Source organism: Pan troglodytes, chromosome 4 (genome assembly GCF_028858775.2).
Source record: "Pan troglodytes isolate AG18354 chromosome 4, NHGRI_mPanTro3-v2.0_pri, whole genome shotgun sequence".
Lineage (NCBI taxonomy): Eukaryota > Metazoa > Chordata > Mammalia > Primates > Hominidae > Pan > Pan troglodytes.
In genome coordinates, this window is record NC_072402.2 from 2,057,523 (window position 1) to 2,077,971 (window position 20,449).

General features: G+C 55.2%; 1 protein-coding gene across 2 annotated transcripts in view; it reads right to left on the reverse strand.

The window, feature by feature from the left end:
* Window positions 1-470: 470 nt before the first annotated feature.
* The window catches only part of SLC6A3 (solute carrier family 6 member 3), a 52,758-nt gene continuing 32,779 nt past the window's right edge, over window positions 471-20,449 (reverse strand). Inside the window, exons 6-12 of one of the 2 annotated variants that reach the window (XM_016952899.4) lie at window positions 19,478-19,590; window positions 17,810-17,938; window positions 17,115-17,214; window positions 14,280-14,380; window positions 10,262-10,429; window positions 8,257-8,328; window positions 471-2,074 (exon numbers count right to left, since the gene is read on the reverse strand). In XM_016952899.4, coding sequence (XP_016808388.1) covers window positions 2,051-2,074; window positions 8,257-8,328; window positions 10,262-10,429; window positions 14,280-14,380; window positions 17,115-17,214; window positions 17,810-17,938; window positions 19,478-19,590 — 707 coding nt within the window. In that variant the 3' untranslated portion in view covers window positions 471-2,050. The remainder of the gene's footprint in view (window positions 2,075-8,256; window positions 8,329-10,261; window positions 10,430-14,279; window positions 14,381-17,114; window positions 17,215-17,809; window positions 17,939-19,477; window positions 19,591-20,449) is intronic. The other variant, XM_016952898.4, reaches the window with a different exon arrangement.

Genomic DNA, 20,449 nt, shown 5'->3' on the forward strand with positions numbered 1-20,449 from the left:
AGAGCAGTGCAGGATGGCACGGAGGTCCAGCCTGAGCAAGTGGGCACGACATAAAGAAGGTGCCACAACCTGCCACAGGGGACCCTGCAGGAGTGCAGACCTGGGTGAGGGTCACCACTGCACCCAACACTGTGTGGGAGCCCAGGGAAGGGGAAACAGATCACACCCAGCACACCTGCGTGGGAGCCTGGGGAGGGGGACAGGTCACACCCAGCACACCTGCGTGGGAGCCTGGGGAGGGGGGACAGGTCACACCCAGCACACCTGCGTGGGAGCGTAGTGGATGTGTTATCCCTAACGTCTAGGCTTTAGGGGAGGCCGGAAGGAGAGATGGGCCAAGAGGCATCAGTTGAGGAAGCTTTGCTGTGGGTGGGCTGGGGTGGGGCAGAAGCTGACCTCGGGGTGTGAGCAGGTGAGCTGGGCCTGTGTAAATGGATGGGGCCCAGCGGAAACGAGACAAGGAGGCTGAGGCAGTTTTTCCATTGTGGATGTCTTTTATTGTGCTTAGGGACCCACACGATGCTGACTAGAGAGAGGTCAACAGACACGGACAACACCTGGGTTGCTACACGGAGCCCCTCCCCAGAAGGCGATGGGGAAGCCGCTCTCTGTGCTGACTGCAGCAGCCAGAAGGCGATGGGGAAGCTGTCCTCTGTGTCCCTCCCCAGAAGGCAATGGGGAAGCCGCTCTCTGTGCTGACTGCAGCGGCCAGAAGGCGATGGGGAAGCCGTCCTCTGTGTCCCTCCCCAGAAGGCAATGGGGAAGCCATCCTCTGTGCTAACTGCAGCTGCCTGGCAGTTCACAGGCTGACGGCTCCCACCGAGCATTACACTCCAGTCCCTGGAGCCCACGTCCACTTGCAGGGGACAGCCATGACTGGCCCTGCACGGCCCCTGCCCTCGGGCAGCACGTAGGCAGGCCCACCGACTTGAGGCATGAATTCAAACTATGGCATCCACTTTCCTGTCAGTGGCAGAGGGCAGTGTGCCATGGAAAGCAGCTTTTGGCCAACATCCTTCACTCAGTATTGCTAATTATTCTTGTAAACAAAAACTGCAATATCAGCAAGCAGGCTCGCGGATACTGCATTCTTGAATTTGTTTTGATTTACAGGTAAATATGATTTTAAAAAGCCATTCGCAAACATAAAAACTGTTGTTATTGATGTGGCACGCACCTGAGAGAAATAAAATTCCAGTGGGGTCCCTTCCTGGAGGTCACGGCTCAAGGCCAGGCGGAGTGTGGTCTGCAGGCTGCCTGCATGGGGGCCCTGCATGCGTCCTGGGGTAGTACACGCTCCTGTCAGGCCGTTCCCTACACCGCAAGGACCCACAGGCTGCCTGAGTGGCAGTAGCCTGAGCTGGTTTCAAGGAGTTTTATTTCTCTCTGCTACAAGAACATAAACAGAATTTCCTGGTGAGACATACCAGGACCCCCATCCTCCAATGCCTCTGAACAGACTGCGTGTGCAATGTGTCAACTGAACGCTCAATTTACGGCCTCTGCTGGGAGCCACGCATCGGGAAAGGACTTTGCATGAATTTGTGGTTTCCTCCATTTCACCTTCTGCACAGCTAAACCAAGCGGGACACTTGGCTTTTTAATATGGGCAAAGTAAATGGTCTAGGAAGCTACTGTGAGCACGGGGATTCTCAGCAGGTGCGTCTACAAGGATCGTGATCCCCGCCTGAGAACACAGTGCCCTTGGGGCAGCCTCGGAGCCGGGAGCCGGGAGCAGGGAGGGAGGGAGCCTCACACAGACAGCATGAAGTTAGACGTTTTTCTGCCCTGCAGGGACAAGAACGGGGTGGACCTCACTGCACAGATCTACGTCGTTATTACAGCAACACAAGACACGGCGAGGTGCGCTCCCGGCACGGAAAGGTGTAAACAGTCAAAAGAGAGGAGGCTTCTGCTTTGTTGTTTGTGTTTTCAGTAGAGGTTGAGGAGTAGAAGTTGCCCTCCTTTCTCTCGAAACTTAGATTTCCTTGGTTTGTTCGTGTCTCTCCCATTGCGGGATGACTTCCTGGGGTCTTCGTCTCTGCTCCCTCTACACCTTGAGCCAGTGGCGGAGCTGGAAAGAAAACAGGTTTAGTCAGAAACCCTGGGGCGATGCCCCATTTAAGAGCAGCTGAAGGTGGCTAAGAGCAGCTGAAGGCAGTAAGCAGACAGTTTGCAGCCTCCTGGCCATGTGCCCTGGGAGATGGGGAGGCTCACTGGGGGCCTGGACCAACACACCCTTGACAGGTGCCAGGGATCCGATGCCTCACTCAAACTTCTATAAATCAATTATTACTTGATTTTTTAAAAAGCCGTGAGACTGTGGTTGCCGTGGTGGCCATGGTGGCCTCTGGGGCATATTGATCAGCTGCTGAGTCTGAGAGATGTTGGGCACCCTCAGTCCAGGGCTGGTTCCAGATTGTACCCCAGTGACTTGGGTGTGACGTGTTGATGTCACCTCCCCCCCACGTCCCTCCACCTTCCTGGGGGCCTCAGATGCTCCATCTGAGTGACACGCTACCTCTGCAGCTCCATCTTGCTCTCTGCGACCCGCACGGGCGCAAGTGCAGCGTGTACTGACTGCTCAGGGACTGATGAGATAGACAAGAGCAGCTATTTACACTACCAGCAAATGTCATCGCCTGCTATTATGCAGCTGTTAGTTCAGCCTGTTTGTGAGCGTCAAAGCCCCTCGACAGCACTAAATGGCAAGAAGTGTGCTTCATAAACATTTCCAAACAGGGGCATGCGGGGCTTGCTTCTGACAAAACCACGCCGGCCATGGAAAGCCACTGAAGCTACCACTGGCCACACCACAGGCTCCTCCGGCCACTCCACCGAGAGCCTGCAGGGACCTCCTCAGCCAGGGTGGGATCACACTGCAGGCCAGGGGTCTACCGGGGGCCTGGAGCAGCCACAGCTGATGCCGGCACAGGCAGCATCCAGGTGCAGCTCAGGGCTCAGTGAAGGAAGCTGGGGTCAGGGAGCCCGGCCAGGACCCACAGCCACGGGTGGCCCAGCGGCCAGAGCCCTAGAGCAGAGACTCTGGGTGGCAGCCCCACTTCAGGCCAGCGATGAAGAAGCCATGCTTGGGACTTCAGCTGTGAGTCCTGTTCCCCCCAGGGTGAAGCAGTTCTCTGTCCTGCCCACTGACAGAAGCAGAAGGTCCCCTCTGGAGGGAGGTGTGCTTGGGGGCTCCCAGATTCCCACAGATTAAGATCAAGCCATAAATGTAAAATAAAGACTAGAAACAGAAGACAGCAGCCCACTCTAAGTGAGTCCCCAGAAACCAGACCTCAATTTGACCCCAAAGGACCAGATCTGTTGCAACAGATTACAGGATGGCCACATAGGGGACTCTCAGAAAAGTGACACATGCACATCACAGTGATGAGAATTTCACAAGAAACAGCAGAGCACACGCAGCTTCCAGAGATGAAGTAGAAAAGAGAATGGCTGGGCTGCAGACCAGGGGCAGGGCAGTGGAAGGCGGAGCGTCCATGGCTGAGCTGTGGTTTGTTCACGTGACGGACGGTCAGGGACCAGTCACGGTAGGTGAAACGTAGCTATGGACACAGACATTTCTGACCTAGATGGAATAATAGGGACCGAATTTACCCTACTGTCCGAAACAAGCCCCAAATAAACAAAACACGTGCCGATGACCTTCCGGACCATGGACACCAGACCGTAAGGGTCAGTGGTCCCTGAGGGAAGCCAACAAGGAGGCCCCCCTGCCACCCTGCTCACTGCCTCGAGGGAGTTTCTAGATTGCAGCACAGGGAGGGTGCAGCCTGGTGGACTCCCTGAGCTGAGAGGCTGGAAAGGAGAGTGAGGGAAACGGAGGTGGCTGCAGTTTGCAGGCCAGAGCGCCAGAGAGGAGGTGGCCACACAGAGAGAAGACCCGGGACAATGGCCCAGGACCCCTGCTGAGGGTTCAGACGAGCACATCCCGCTGTGAATGAGGAGGCTGGGGAGAGATCCACCGACAGGACCACAGGGAACCACCTCCGATGCCCACACAGGGCTGGGCACGGTGCCTGTTCCCCCAGCCAGGAGAATGTCATGATTCTCGGGGATTTGCATGGGGTGTGCATAAGGTCTTGCTTCAGTAGGGGTTGGTTAGGGCTACACCAAATGCTGAAGCCAAATAATACACTTTTTAGGAAGCTAGAAATATCTAGAGATGCAACAAATGAAATTGTAAGAAGGGCAAGGGAAAGATCAAGCTAGACGCAGATACAGAATGGGTGAGGGGCAGGCAGTTTCCACAGTGTCTAGTTTTCCTGCTGTGGGCTCACAAGGGTCTGTTTGTTACGGTGACAAATTAATAATTTAAAAATGGCCACATGTGGATTAATGATAAGATGCGTTACTCAACTGTGCACCTAAGATTCAAATGAAAACAAAATCTAAGTGAGGTAAGAGACCTGGAGGACCTGGGGCAAAGTGGACACACCAGAGCCTCATAATGGAAAACACAGAAAGGCAGAAGGCAATCTTTCAGTGTGTGGCTGCAAAATTCACAGAATGACAAGATTTGTGAATCCACAGATCTGGCCACAAAACATATCCAGAGAGGAAAAATAAAAAGAAACCAAATTAACAGTGGTGGGTGCCTGCAGTCTCAGCTACTCGGGAGGCTGAGGCAGGAGAATGGCGCGAACCCGGGAGGCGGAGAGCTTGCAGTGAGCCGAGATTGCGCCACTGCACTCCAGCCTGGGCTACAGAGCGAGACTCCGTCTCAAAACAAACAAACAAACAAACAAACAAAAAATAAACCCAGGTCCCGACACTCCGCAGTGAACCCGAGACACCGAAAGCAGAAGAAACTCGGCCAAGTGCAGGGGTGAGGACAGAGCCCACCACAGAGCAGGCTCACAGGCCACACGTCTCAGCACAGCCACGGAACACTGCTGCCTCCAAAACGCAGAGATAGTCCCTGTCAGCCTAGAGCCCTGAGCCCACAACGGTGCTTTCGTGAATGAGAGCAGCATAAAGATGTTCCCACACACCAATAGTGAGGGAGGTTAGCAAGAGACCTCCTCAAAGGAATGTCTGAAGGATGCTTTTTGAAAAGGAAGAAAATGGTCCTAGAAGAAAAGAAGTCTATAACAAAAGTATGGGAACCAACAAACACCAAGCATGCACATTAGTCCAAGGAACATGATGAGTCCGTACAAAATAATAACAGGAACGAGAACAATGACAGTGTCTAATTTGTGGGTTAAAAAGAGAGAAATAGATTTGAACAATCATAGCATGTTCATCAGTAGGAGGAAGATTTAAGTCCTTATAATGGGATGGGGTTAAAATATGGTTTCTCTGTAGAGTTTAAGTGAAATATGTATGGTACAACCTCAAGAGTAGCTATTAAAGGAATAGAATAAGTCCGGGCACAGTGGCTTACAGCTGTAATCCCAGCACTCTGGGAGGCAGAGGTGGGCAGATCACTTGAGATCAGGAGTTTGAGACCAGCCTGGCCAACATGGTCAAACCCTGTCTCTACTAAAAACACAAAAATTATCCAGGTGTGGTGCTGGGCACCTGTAATCCCAGCCACTGGAGAGGCTGAGGCAGGACAATTGCTTGAACCTGGGAGGTGGAGGTTGCAGTGAGCAGAGATCATGCCACTGCACTCCAGCCTGGGTGACAGAACAAGACTCCACCTCAAAAAAAAAAAAAAAAAAAAAAAAAAAAAAAAGAATAAAGTATGTAAGTTCTAAGCAAGTAGAGAGAAATAAACGGAATAATAAAAATGAGTGAACCAAGAAAAATCAATCTATAAAAAGGCAATAAAGGAGAAAAACACTAAAAATGGGACAAATGGAATAGAAAGATAGTAGAATCAAGTTCAAATATATCAATAATCACAACAAATGTAAATGGATTAACCTGTCCAACTGTCAGCGTAAAAAATTCTAGGTGTATGCTGGGTTTGCAAAAGACACTTAAATCTTAAGGTTACTGCAAAGTTGAAAGTTAACAGATTGCAAAAGATATTTCAGGCAAACTCAAAAGACACCTTGGTGCAACTATATTTGTCCCAGACAAGTCAGACTTTAAGACCAAAAGCATCATTAGGGAGTGAAGATGGGTTCATGTCACCAGGAAGAGATGATCATTCTGGACATGGATCAACCTCAGAAAATAGCCTCAGACTACAGAGAGCAAAACCTGATAGAACTGAGGGGAACAGCAAACAAATATACTATTGAGGAAGAATATGCCACAGGCATCTCTCAATTATTCATGGTCAAGCACCCCTAAAGTTGACAAAGTGTAGACAATGTGGGTAACACGATATATAAGCCTACTCAAATGGACAGAAGCAGAACTGTGTATTGACAATTAGAGAATAGCACATTCGTCTAAAAGATGTGCAACGTTTATCAAAGTTGATCAGGTACAAGGCCCTAAAGAAGTCTCAATACATTTTAAATAATAGGTATCATATGTGTTTGAGAACAATGAAATTAATTTGGAAATTAAAAACAAAAAGATGAGTAAAACATCCCCATATATTTGGCAATTTAAAAACAGACTTTTAAGCAAGTTATGAGTTGACAAAGTCACAATGGAAATTAAAATATACTTAGAACTAAAAGATAAAGAAAAATACTATGAAAAAAATGTGGAATGCAGCACATGGAGTATTTTGAGGGAAATTCATAGCCTTGAGTGCTTACATTAGAAAAGAACAAAGGATGCAAATTAATAACCTAAAGTCCAAATTAAAAAGTTAGCAAAACTACAACAGAGTAGATCCAAGAAAAAGAGAGGAAGAAATGATAAATACAGGAGCTGAGATTAATGTGACAGGAAGCACAGCAAGAATCTCACACGAAGTCAAAGTTGGATATTTGAGAAGACTAGCAAGATCCTGTACAAAGTGTAGGACCCCCAGGTATAGGACTCTCAGAGGAGAGAGGCTCTGGTGGAGCAGGACCGGAGGCCCAATGGGGAGGGGCTGGCATCCTCTGGACGGATAGGATGGGAGGCCTGGACGCTCCTCCCGTGTTTGGAGCAGGCAAGTCACTGGGAGGACAGAGGAAAGGGTGCCAACGGAGGGAGGCAGAGCCCACACCAGAACCTGACTTGCAGGTAGGAGGAACAAGCTGTGCAGCTGTGTGCTCAGAGGCGGCTTCTCCCCACTGCCTCCCGGCCTGTTCCCTGCTCAGCGTCTTGTTCTGCCTGACGTCACCACCCACCTCCCAGGCACACAGAGCCCTTCCCTCTGCCTGCATCCTTGCTCCTGCCCCATGTGCAGGTCCATGCTGGGCTCCTCAGGCATGAGCTCATGAGACCCCTGCTGGGAGGACTGTTTACGAGAACCAGCCACAGAGAGGTGGCCAGAGGGAAGAGGCAGGTCCGAGGTGGGGCCGTGGTGCCCTCCACACTAGGGCCTTCTCTCCCTTTTGCTGTGCATTGGACTCTGCTGTCGGCATTAGGCTGACATTAGTGTCTGGAATCAGGTCGGGGCTGAGGCCACTCTGGGGTGGAGGAGGACAGTGCCACAGGCCCAGGGCACAGCCCAGGCTCCTCTCCTGCTGGCCAGCTCTGTGATCTTGGGCACATTCCAGGGCCTCTCTGGGTCTCAGGGACCCTGGTGTAGAGAGAGTGCTGGGCTGCCTCTTAAGGTTGTGGGAGTAAAAACACGTCAAGTGTTTACTGTGTGCCCCCGGGAATGCACCTGCTCCACGGCATGTCATGAACATGTTCGCACACAGCTGGATGGCTCCCAGGGTGCAGGAAACACCTGGCGTGACCATCCTCTCACTCGAAGCCAGCCCCAGGCTCCCAGGCCTCTCCCAGCCCCTCCAGGGCTCCCTGTGGCTTCCCATGGCCAGGCCCAGGCCTCCCCTCCTGGCACTGTCCCTTGTGCCCCCGTGAGGTGGGGGGGGGGTGGTCCCTTGCTGGTCCTTAACCTGGCTCAGCTGGCCCCACAGGGCACTGCTCCCGTGGTCTGGGACATGCCCAGGTCTTTGCAGGGACCATGCTTTCCTCAGGCGTCTGTGCAGCTGCACCTCCCAGGGCCCCTGCGTCATGCGCCCCCCGTCCCGGGCACACGTTTTCACTGTCACCTGCTGCCGCTGGCTGCCTGTCCTCATAGAGCACATGCTGGCTGAGTAAATGAGCACCATCTACACCAGCCCTGTCTACACCAGCCTCAGAGCCCTCTGGGGGCTAAGAACACTGAGCTTGGGATCATTCTGAATTCCCCCGAGAGAGGCCCAGCAGGGACCTCGACCTCACCGTGAACTGGCGCACCTCCCCTCTGTCCACCAGCTCACGGTCCTTCTCGGGCGCGATGGCGTAGGCCAGTTTCTGAAAGAGAAAGAGAGTGCAGGGGTCAGTGCAGACCAGTACCCACTGCCAGCACCCACCACTGACTCACACTGCCAGGACCCTCACCTACCAGCACCCTCACCACCAGCTCTCCTCACCTGCCAATGCCCACCCGCTGGCGTCCATATCACCAGCGCCCACCACTGACTTACACTGCCAGTGCCCATGCCGACCAGACAGCCAGTCAGGCCCGAAGCCAACATCCTGACGGTCCCCTTAAAGTCTAGCGCAGAGCAGAACGTCAGCATTTGAGCACTCGCTTGAAAATAAAACGTGGTCTTGGAGATGGCTCTTGAGTCTAAGCTACCACGTGTGCTGGGCTCTGAGTAAGAAAGCGCCCACACCCAGGTGGGCTGCCTCGGGGCCACCTGCAGCTGACATGTTCCAGGAGCACTTGCTTTTTGTCACCTGCAGCTCCTGGGAGAGTGAACGCTGAACGTGCCTTCCTTCCACTGCCTGCTGCGGCAGCTCCTGGGGCCTGGACGGCACCAAGTCCTCCCAGAGCAGGCAGCATCTTCAGGAGCTCACCCTCTCCGGCCTGGATGCCTGTATCTGGATCTCTGAGGCCAGGTGACCTCTTGCAGGGACCCTTGTGTGTGGCCCCACCCCACGTCATCACCACAATTCCACTTGTACCTGGCTCAGCTGCTGAGGTTTTACTTGGCTTACGTTCAGAGTTTGGCCGTGCAAGGGGTAAGGGCACTGGCTGTTCAGGTCCGCCAGGTTGTAGGCATCCTCCAGCTCTGCGCTGACCTGGGCCCCGCCTCCCAAGTCCATCCAGCCTCCCAGAGGAGCTCTCTCCCTGCAGAGACTGCCCGGCTGCCTGCTCTTCCCCTGTGCTGGGTCCTGGCAGGTCAGCCCATGGGGGTCTGAGAGGGACTGTCCACAGCAGGGTGCCATCAGCTTTCCTGGGGCCATGGCAGCCCCAGAGCTCCTCCCACTCCACAGAAGCCCCCAGCCACACACTGTGCTTTGCCTGCACTGGGCCCTGGCCTGGCCAGGCTGCTGGAGAGACTGGCTCAGTGCCAGCCTGACAGCATCTGCCACATGTCTGAGCCCAGGGGACACCGTGTGGCCCTAAGGTGGAATCCTTGAACACAGCTGGTGCTGCTCTGGGGTTTTGCTGCCCAGGGCCAAGCGACTTCTTTCTGAGAAAGGCTGGGATTTGAGGAAGCAGCTTCCGGGAGTTCCCAGTGGTGGGATCTCAGGTGAGGGCGACCCTCTTCCAAGGAGGGAGTGTCCTTGTCTCTTCCTGGAACCACAGAGCCAGGGTGTTAAACGGGGCCCTGTGACTGGTCCACCTGCCTTTCTTCTACACAAAGGCGGCAAAACCAAGCAGAGGAAAGGAGATGCATGTCAGTGACTCCGCGAAGCTTCCTCCACTGCCTGGGGCTCCGGCTGCCCCTGTTCAGCCAAAGTTGGGCTCGGCCCTGGGGGGACCTAGATCACCCCTGATTCTACCGCCCTCAGATGGCTTCTGTGTCCACCACACCACATGCCATAGTGTGTAGGTGTGCATGCACTCAGTACACACAAACACTTGGACACGAATGTGAGCACAGACCCAGGCCCACACACACGTGCACACGGAGACAGCACATACACAGAGATACAGTGGATGTACACACAGGCACATGCACACACAGACACATGCACACATAGACACACACAGACATGTGGACATACATAAAGACACACACATGAATACACATATGGACGCACACCCATGGGCCCGGGCGTGCAGGTGGACACACACACACGCACACACACACACAGTGTTGTGGTGGCCACCTCCAGTCTCCTCTTCTTGGTCACAGATGACCCAGGCAGGTGAGGACTGGGGCCATGGACACCCACGGAGCCTTTCTGGTGGCCTCACACTCGGGTGAAGGCGCCCCGTCCAAATACCCACCTCTCGAAAGGACCCACGCAGGCTGCAGAACTTGTAGGCCGCATAGATGGGCACCATGGCCATGGAGGATGTGGCGATGACCCAGCCCAGCGCGTTGGCCCAGTCGGGGAAGATGTAGGCTCCGTAGTGGGGGGGTCTGAAGGTCACGATGCTGACCACGACCACGAACTGAAACCAGCAGATACGGAGGTCAGGAAGCTCTCAGCAGGCGGTGCCAGGACAAAGCAGGGAGGGGGCAGGCACTTCATGGCAGAGCGTCTCTCAGCCCCCACAGCTGTGCACGTGCAGACCCCGGCCAGGCCTGCAGACATGGCAGCTGGGCACCCCGGGCAAGCCATGTCCTCCTGAAGCATGATCTAGCCTGTCCTGTCCTATCCTGTTCTCTCCCCTCCCCTCCCCTCCCATCCCATCCTGTTCCATCACCTCTCCTCCCCTCCCCTCCCATCCTGTTCTGTCTCCTCCCCTCCCCTCCCCTCCCATCCTGTTCTGTCCCCTCCCCTCCCCTCCCATCCCATCCTGTTCCATCCCCTCTCCTCCCTTCCCCTCCCATCCTGTTCTCTCCCCTCCCCTCCCCTCCCATCCCATCCTGTTCCATCACCTCTCCTCCCCTCCCCTCCCATCCTGTTCTGTCTCCTCCCCTCCCCTCCCCTCCCATCCTGTTCTGTCCCCTCCCCTCCCCTCCCCTCCCATCCCATCCTGTTCCATCCCCTCTCCTCCCTTCCCCTCCCATCCTGTCCCCTCCCCTCCCCTCCCCTCCCATCCCATCCTGTTCCATCCCCTCTCCTCCCTTCCCCTCCCATCCTGTTCTCTCCCCTCCCCTCCCCTCCCATCCCATCCTGTTCCATCACCTCTCCTCCCCTCCCCTCCCATCCTGTTCTGTCTCCTCCCCTCCCCTCCCCTCCCATCCTGTTCTGTCCCCTCCCCTCCCCTCCCCTCTCATCCCATCCTGTTCCATCCCCTCTCCTCCCTTCCCCTCCCATCCTGTTCTCTCCCCTCCCCTCCCCTCCCATCCCATCCTGTTCCATCACCTCTCCTCCCCTCCCCTCCCATCCTGTTCTGTCTCCTCCCCTCCCCTCCCCTCCCATCCTGTTCTGTCCCCTCCCCTCCCCTCCCATCCCATCCTGTTCCATCCCCTCTCCTCCCTTCCCCTCCCATCCTGTTCTGTCCCCTCCCCTCCCCTCCCATCCCATCCTGTTCCATCCCCTCTCCACCCCTCCCCTCCCATCCCATCCCATCATGTTCTATTCCATCCCATCCTGTTCTATTACATCACATCCGGCTCTATCCCATCCCATCTCATCCCATCCCATCCCTTCCTGCTGTATCCCACCTTGTTCTATTCCTTGCTTGAAATCACAACAAAAACAAAACTGACCACCACCCAGTACACTGAATCTATGATCATCCATGGCCTGCAGACACAACTGTGACCCATGCGGGACCACCCTAGGGCCATCTGAGCTCCGTATCTCTACTCATTCTAGAAGCAAATCTGATAAAGTCACAGACCTGTCTCAGAACCACCACCACAAAGGTAACAGAGGGTGGGGTGGATGCCACTTGGAGGGGAAGCTTCCCACTCTCCGGAGGCTTCTCCTGAGGCAGCTCATGCATTTGTTCATCCACTCCACAAACATGCACCACCAGCTAAAAAGGTCCTCCATGTGCCCACATATGCACCTCACACCTGAGTGTGTTCTGTGCACCCACATGTGTACTGCACACCTACATATGTGTTCTGTGTACCTGGGTCCTTCCCAAGGACACAAGGGAAGCTCTGATAGATATGGTTTATGATGTAGCTTAAAATGCAATTTTTTCCCAATTGTCCACTTTTCCTCAATTTCAGAAAAGTTAAAACATCCAAGCCTTCCACCTGAAAAGCATGTTGGACGCGTGTCTCATGCCAGTCTCAGCATCTTCTTCACGCGCTACTTCGGGCCACTTGTAGGTTTGGAGCCGGCTGCCGGAGGACTGGGATGGGGGCCGGGGTTGTGTCTGTCATGTGACCAGAGCCAGGGTGAGCAGCACTTTGGCGAGCAAAGCCAGTGGCCTGCAGCATCTGGGATCAGGGGCGGCTGCCTTGGCTGCACAGAGAGCCCTGAGCATGCTTTAAAGAGCCAGGCGTGCGTCCCTGGACATGTCGGGCTTGCCTATCTGACATGGAGGTATTGCTGTAATGTGCTTTCTGGTATTGTTCAACTTCTTGCTAGATACCACCTTTCTTAGAAAGAACTATGCCTCCCCAGGCCACAGTCTGCCCATGTAAGTTGCCTTTGCTCCGGCATAATTTCCCTTTAGCAGTGCCGTGGCGTCACCTGCCACAGAGTCATCTGAACAAGTCTGGGGCGTGTACACCCCTTACGACCAGAGGTTAGCACACGCCAGAGGGCAGGGGACTATGCCGCAGCCTGAAGAAACAGATGATAACACAGACGTTATTTTTCTGCTGAAATCAGAACTTCATAGGAATTGCGCTGTCATATTAAATACAAAATGACATAGAGCAATGAAATTGTCATGTTTCTCTCAACTTGGCAAAATGAAGTCCTGTTTCGTATAGTTTGTAGTTTTATCTAGAAGTCTACGAAGTGTGTTTCTGTATGAAGTTCGAAGATTTAGTCTAAGATCAGTAGAACATTTTATCTCCTAAGATCGAGGTCAGCGCTCTGGGTGTTAAGAGGAGACACCCCCTCAAGGGGAGCCGACGTCCTCATGCAAAACAGCTCAGTTTCAACTAATGGCGGGGGAGAGTGGGAGGTGGGCAGGAGGCTGACTTTCCAGGAGGGCTTCCTCACTTTCCCCTCTGAACAGCCATGTAGTCTGTGTGCTATTAAAAGCCCGCCCCGTGAATCCAGGAACCTTCAACGGGAGCCTTCACAAGCGCAGCTAACTGGACTTGGAACACTTACGTGCAGTCACACCACGCGGCCTGGAGCTCAGACACGGTGGAATTTCTACAAGATGCTGGGCAGGTTCTCTCACACTATGTTGAGCTCCTCCGGGATAGGGCCTGTCTCTCATCTCTTTCCTGTACCCCGGAACCCCTCTGCTGGCAACTACGGGGCTGTCCCACCTGCTGTGTGCAGGTGACGAGGGGTCTCCATGCACGCGGGCCCTGCTGACTCCGGGACCAGCCCTTGGTCCATGAGAGGGTGCGGCTTGAGTCCCCTGCCCTGTTCCAGTCCCCACCTCGTGCCTGCTGGACTCGGGAGGTGCTTCTCTATGTGAGCAGCTCACGGGACACTCTGCTTAGACTTGGACAGCTCTTAGGTTGCCTGCCCAGACCAGGCAGCACAGCTTTGCTTTGCGAGCCTCCAGGCCTCTGTGGTTCAGCGGGGGAAGCACTGCAGGCAATCCCTAATGAAAGTGTGCGGCCACCTTCCAACAAAACTCTATTTACAAACACCAGCGTCCGACGGCCTTGCCCGGCGGGCCCTGACTCGGTGGCGGATGACAGAAGCAAGTGCCTACTGGACACTGATGCTGCTGAGCCAGAGGGAGGCTTGCGTGAGCAACGGGACAGGGCCGAGGCCCCTGCTGCTCTCATCCAGCACTCGGCGTCCTTTGTCCCCACTGCCCCGGAAGCTCTAACTTCGACCTTGATCCTCACAGGCATAGGTGAGTAGACAGCCCGACTCACCTCCAGCTTCCCCTCCCAACACAGAGGCGCGGCCCAAGTGCAGGACTCACAACGGACCGTGACAGGGGTCCAAGACCATGTGAGGTTTTTTCGGTGGGTCTAGAGGGGAGGGTGGAAGCCACCTTCAGGAGACTATAGATGAGTTCAGGGATCAGCCTGTCCTTCTGGGCCGAGTCTTGAGGCCCCTGACTCCAGCCACAGTGACCTCAGTCTCAAAGCAGCCTTTAGGGGCCCACCCCAGGCCCTGCCCCCAGCCTCCTGTGCACTCAATTTGCTCAAGCGACAACCCACATGCGGGCGCTGGACCTCGGGGCAGGTGCCAGAGTGGGGGCAGTGGGCAGACGGAGGAAGGGCAGGTGGCCCGAGGTCCCTTACCAGGAGAAAGCAGGGGCTGACCAGCTTCCAGCACAGCCGCCAGTACAGGCTGGGCCGCTGCCCAGTCATCTGCTGGATGTCGTCGCTGAACTGCCCAACACCTGAGGGAGAAGAGGTGGCATCAGTGCCCATCGGGGCAGCGCATTTCCCCGATGCTGGACACGTGTGGGGGTCCTCGCTGACTCCCAAGGGCCCCACCTACCGGCCCCAGGCTTCGGCTGCACCCAGCCTCCTGCAGAGGAGGCCAGGCCACACCCCAGCCCACTGGGTGCCTCGCTGACGGGTGGGAGCCCACGTGCCTGCTCCACCCTGGAGATGCACCAGGAAGAGCCGTGCCCCGGCGGGTGCTCCCCGCGCCCCGGCAACAGCCCCTCGGGTCCTCCTCCCCATCCCATGGCTCTCCCTGTCTCCCTCTGCTGCTGGTACTTCTTGTTCACTTAAAAAGATTATGGTAAAATACACATAACATAAAACTTACCATTTTAGCCATTTTTACGTGTAGAGTTCATAATGTATCAATACATTCACATACTATGTAACCGTCACCACTGTCCATCTTCAGAACTCCATCCTCCAAAATGAAATTCTGCCCTCATGAAACGCCAACTCCTCCCGACCCCCAACCCCCGCCAGGCCCCGGCACCATCTGCTTTTTGTCTCAATGAATGTGACTCCTGTGGGAACCTCCCGTCAGTGGAGTCACGTGGCACGGGGCCTCTGCAACTGGTTTACTCCCTGTAGAGTGTCCCTGAGGCAACCTAAGCTGCGGCCCACATCAGCATTCCCTTTTGTTTTAAGGCTGAATCATATTCCCTCATGAGTATACCGTCACCGTGTCCTCAGAAAAGCTATTTCTAGAAACATAATAAACATTTTTTCTCCCCAAAAGCAAGTACCAGCAGTCCACTTTAGAAATGCATATTTTTCTTTCACTGGTATTATCTAACTTCTTCTAGGAACTGACCCTAAGACCTTAAGAGTGGTTTCTCCCCCCACATCTGGCCTGGTCTGTGACTCGTGTGACCGCGGCTGATCTGCTGAGATTTGGGGCAAGTCTTGCGGCTGTCCCGTGTCCCGTCAGAAAGAAGCCTCCCCACAGAATCCCCTCTTCACACCCACCCGGCATCCGAGCTCTGAACATGAGAGATGGACGTGGGAGGCAGCGGGGATGCAGAGAGGTGAGGCCGGAAGAAGCCAAGAGGGGCGTCCCCAAGGCCCCTCGGCCCCCAGACCCTGCCTCCCAGCAGCAGGTCCCAGGGCCCCTGCCAGAGCAGGAGTCATCAGCTCCAAGACCTACAGGACCGCAGCGCGCTGGAAGCCCGGCGTATTCCGGCACATCTTATTAGAGCACAGGTTTTGTTTCATTTAGATGAGAGGGGCGTGGATTTCTCTTTGGAAAAATAACACAGATCTCGGTCTTCTGAGGCGCAGGTCGCCAGGGCCAGCTTCTCCCCATCTCCTGTGGTTCCGGAGGCCATGGCAATTCAAGGCACTTTCTCCCTTCCTCTGTGAAGGTCTATGTTTTGTTCAGGGAAGATGACAATGGAAGTGAGAGACAAAGTATTGATTCCAGACACCCGTGAAAGTACGAGGTTGATATTTCCCTTTTCTGTAGAGCGACACTGAAAACAATGTTCTCAGAATAGGAGCTATTTGTCCTATTTGTCTCAAAGTCAGGGCGTTTATCTGGCTATAAGTTCCATGGCTCTGAGGCAGAGAAAATGACCCCCTTGTTTGCAGGTGAGCCGGGCATCCTCCAAAACCGGGGCTCACGCAGCACCACAGACGTTCAGCTTTCAGCCGGATCCACACATTTTTTTTTCTTTTTTGAGACGGAGTCTCACTCTGTTGCCCAGGCTGGAGTGCAGTGGCGCAATCTCGGGTGACTGCAACCTCCGCCTTCCGGGTTCAAGCTGAATCATATTCCATCGTAAGTATACCATCAGTGTCTTCAGAAAAGCTACAGCCTCCTGACTAGCTGGGATTATAGCCTTGTGCCACCACACCCGGCTAATTTTTTTTTTTTTTTTTTTTAGTAAAGATGGGGTTTTACCATGTTGGCCAGGATGGTCTTGATCTCTTGACCTCGTGATCTGCCCGCCTCGGCCTCCCAAAGTGCTGGGATTACAGGCGTGAGTCACCGCACCCGGACCACACATTCATGGCGAGATGCCCTGGCTCAGCCTCGCCACCTCCCTGGAAGTGAGCTCGCCAGGTAAGCGGAGCTGGCACTCCCGCCCATTTTACAGAAGAGAGAACTAAGGGGAGTCGAGGTGACTTGGCCAGGTCAGCATGCGGGGAAAGGGCAGCCCTGGCTCCAGGCTGGGTTTTCTGTTGCTGTTTAAACCACTGGTGGAAGTCCCAGGACACAGCTGGGGCAGCACAATGGGCCAGGAGCTGCACCCCATTCGAGCGCCGCCCGCTGATCATCAGGCCCCGACTGCTCTGGAGCTCTGGTCAGCAGGGAAGGCGATGACGGCACCTTTGAAAGGCACCATGTCACATCCCTGCTGAAACCCAGCATGGATCTGACTGTGTTCCCCTGGGTGGGATGGGCTCACCGGTGCCTCTAGCATGGAGGAGGCAGAAGACGCCCAACCGCTGTGAACACCTCTGACCACAGTGTGCGTCTTCTGGCTGCCATCCAAGCTAAGCACCTCACTGATCCCATCAAAGGGACCAGTGCCAAGCCTCTCCCCTCTGCGGAGCTGTGATGACCACAACCCAGGCTTCCTGCCGCTGAAAGGTGTTTCCTCACGGCGCCTTTTTCAGAAGGGGAGCGGCACAGCCACCAAACAAGAGGGTGCCGGCTTGGCTGCCTCCCCCCGGACTCACCATAGAACCAGGCCACTCCAATGGCTTCGATGAGCACTCCAAAGAGGATGGATGTGCCGGCTGCAAAATGGTCCAGGAGCGTGAAGACGTAGATGCCACCCTGGAAGAGAGGGGAGCCTGTGGACCTACAGAAGGGCTTTCCCCAGAGGTAAACCCAGCCTGGGGATTCACTGTGCACACAAATTGTTTCACTCACTGCAAAACTCTGGTTTGAGGCCCTAAAATTCAACCCACATGCAGCTTCTTAGGGCCACGTGTATTACAAAAAATAAAAATAAAAATGACCTCTCCTTTCCCTTCCTAGGGCTTCACGTGCAATTAGAAATGGAAGCAACCGAATGTGGAACTTGGCAGTGCCTCCCTTGGAGAGGGAGTGGCCTGGGCTCCCCCTCCCACATAGATAGGCTCTGCCACCACACCCCCAGCGTCCCCCAGTCCCCAAACCCTAGAAGGAGGCAGCTTCAGCCTGGGGTGCTTCTGGGGGAGCTGTCCAGGTGCTGAAGTGACTCTGGGACCAAGCTCTGGATGTGCAGTTACCCTGTGCACTGCTACGAGTCATTTTCTGGGGTGGGTGGGTTCGCAGCTCCCTGGAAGTGCTGCGGTTCTGTCTGGCCTGACAGTCCCAGCCAGGGCACCCCGTGCCACGTGCTAAGGAGACATGACCAGGAGAAGGCGAAGCCGGCGATGGTACGTACGTTGGTGACGCAGAACAGGGACAGAAGGAAGGTCGCCAGGACGATGAAGAGCGTGAAGAGCTCACGGTGTCTGTGCAGCAGCTGGAACTCATCGATGAGCCCGGTGATCACTGACTCCATACCGCCCATCTGCACACAGAGCACAGGGTCGGGCTGCAGGCTGGCGGCGCTCCTGACCGCAGCCTGGGCCAAGACCTACTTGTCACCCAGTGGACGCACACCCGGGGATGGACACGGAACAGGGGCCACATGGCCGTCCAGGGTGCAGGATGCCTGGTAGTGAGGACAGCTGTTGGCGAGGGCTTCTATGGCAGCACGACCGCAGGAGAGAGGACCCAGAGGGACCACTGTATCCACGGTAGGGGGTTTGCAGCCTCTTCGACGTCTCTGGGCGGGTAAGATGCGGCATGGCTAAAACAATGCCACCCCGTCCACTGCTGCTGCACGGGCTCAGCTTGGCCAGATTTTCCTGAGCAAGATGCGTCCCCCACACAAAGCTTTCGGCTGCACCTGGCCTTGTCCTTGGCTACGCCTTCCCGACGGAGCCTCCTGACTCCCGGCATCCTCCTGTGGGACACCGTCCAGGCACCTGACTCCTGCTTAGTGACCTTCTTCACCTTGCTCGGTCCAGACCCCCCTTCATGCTCTCATGTCAGGAACATGAGGCCTGTGGTCAACCCAGGAGCCGTGGACGAGGTGGATAGGATATGAGTGGGGGGCCGGGTGCATGACCAGCGTTTATAAGGCAAGGGATTCTGAGTTCTTTGGTCCCAAGCAGCTGACAGGGAAGAAGGAGCCTGAGAAAGTGCAGCAGGCCCAGGGCCAATCAAGGGCTGGACCCGCCGCCCCCAGCAGCTGGAGGTGCAGGGGCCACACACAAAGCATTCAGGGCCAGGCCTGGGATTGGTGGGTGCCAGGAACTTCTGTTGCCCTCCTCATTCCTCGTGGGGTAGCTGAGGCTTCCAGGGAAAGCCATGAGATATGAAGGACCTGCTGTGTGCCCTCCAAGGCCCCACCACTCTGGTGTCCGGAGCCAAGTCTTTGGTGGCTGGGGCCCTGCTGCACGTGCATGCATGTCTGTGTGTATGTGTGTGTGCATGTATGTGTGCATATGTGTGTGTGCATGTGTGTGTTCGTGTGTGTTCATGTATGTGTGTGCGTGCATGTGTGTGCATGTGTGTGCGTGCATGTGTGTGATGGTGTGCATGTGTGTGTTCATGTGTGTGTGTTCATGTATGTGTGTGCATGTCTCTGTGTATGTGTGCATGTGTGTGTTCGTGTGTGTTCGTGTATGTGTGAGTGCGTGCATATGTGTATGTGTGTATGTGTGTGTATGTGCATGCATGTGCGTGGTGGTGTGCATGTGTGTGTTCGTGTATGTGAGTGTGCATGTGTGTGCACATTTCCAGGATCTGTAGGTGGCTCAGGGCAGGGCACACAGGTACCCCAGAGTAGAGGGATAAAGGGAAAGGTAAACTCCAGTCACCACTCACCCCAGCCCCGAGAAAGGTCTCCCAAATAATCACGGGGCTCGCCCAAGTCAAGGACAGGAGGTCTGGGGGCCGTCCGTGAGCCCAGGGATCTTGCCTAGCCCTGGGAGGGCAGGGCCCCCTCGGGTGGAAGGAACCCAACTGCCGAGGACAGGGCCGGGCGGTGCGGGTTACTCACGGCGCTGTCGATACCCAGGGTGAGCAGCATGATGAAGAAGACCACGGCCCAGGCCGAGGACAGAGGGAGCGTGGCGATGGCTTCCGGGTAGATGATGAAGATCAGCCCCGGCCCTGAAACAGAACCCGCCCTGCTTGCCACAGAGCCCACGCTGTGCTCTCCCGCCCATCCTGCCCCACCCCGCCCCGAGAAGCATGGCCTGCCACAGGCCTGTAGAGACTAGGGCTGGTGCGGCTCTGCTGAAAAGCCCCCTTCTGTATGTCCAGCAGACCTGGCCTGGGACTCAGGAAAGCGGAAACCCAGAACTGATCAGAGGGCTTTGGTTCATGCCCACCACCCAGCAATGGGGCTCCTCCAAATTACCTGGGTCCTTTTGGGCTATGGGGGTGCTTGGGGAAGGAAGGGGCAGAAACAAGGAGGGGGCAGGAGGGGTTTCCAGGCTGGTCCTGCCCCTCATCCCAGGGACACCTGCTAATGTCCTTCTAGTTAGTTTTTCCTGCACATATCATGTAATATACACACACAGACACATGCGTGCACATGTATGAACACTCATTTGTGCATTCAAACTCATACATGCAAGAACACATCCACAGGCACGCACACAGACCCATGCACGTGCATGCACAAACACACACACACAAACACACACAAATCACACACGTCCACACTATTTAGTAGCCTAATTTCTAAAATTATCAAAACATTTAGGGATACATTCCTGACCTCCGCCTTCCAGGCACACGAGGAAGCTGAGGTCCTCCCACCCTCCCGTGAGGTTAGACGTGGCTGCACTTGGCCAATGTGCTGTGAACCCACAGTGAGCGGGTCCCTGCGAGTGAAGCTCGGTAGAGGAGTGTGTGGCTCCTTCACCACCTCCCCTGCCGTGGGGTCCCGCAGGCCATATTGAGACAGGCTGCTGTCAGCTGGGGCCCTGAGGGCTCAGAGGAGCAGCACATCCTGACGGATACA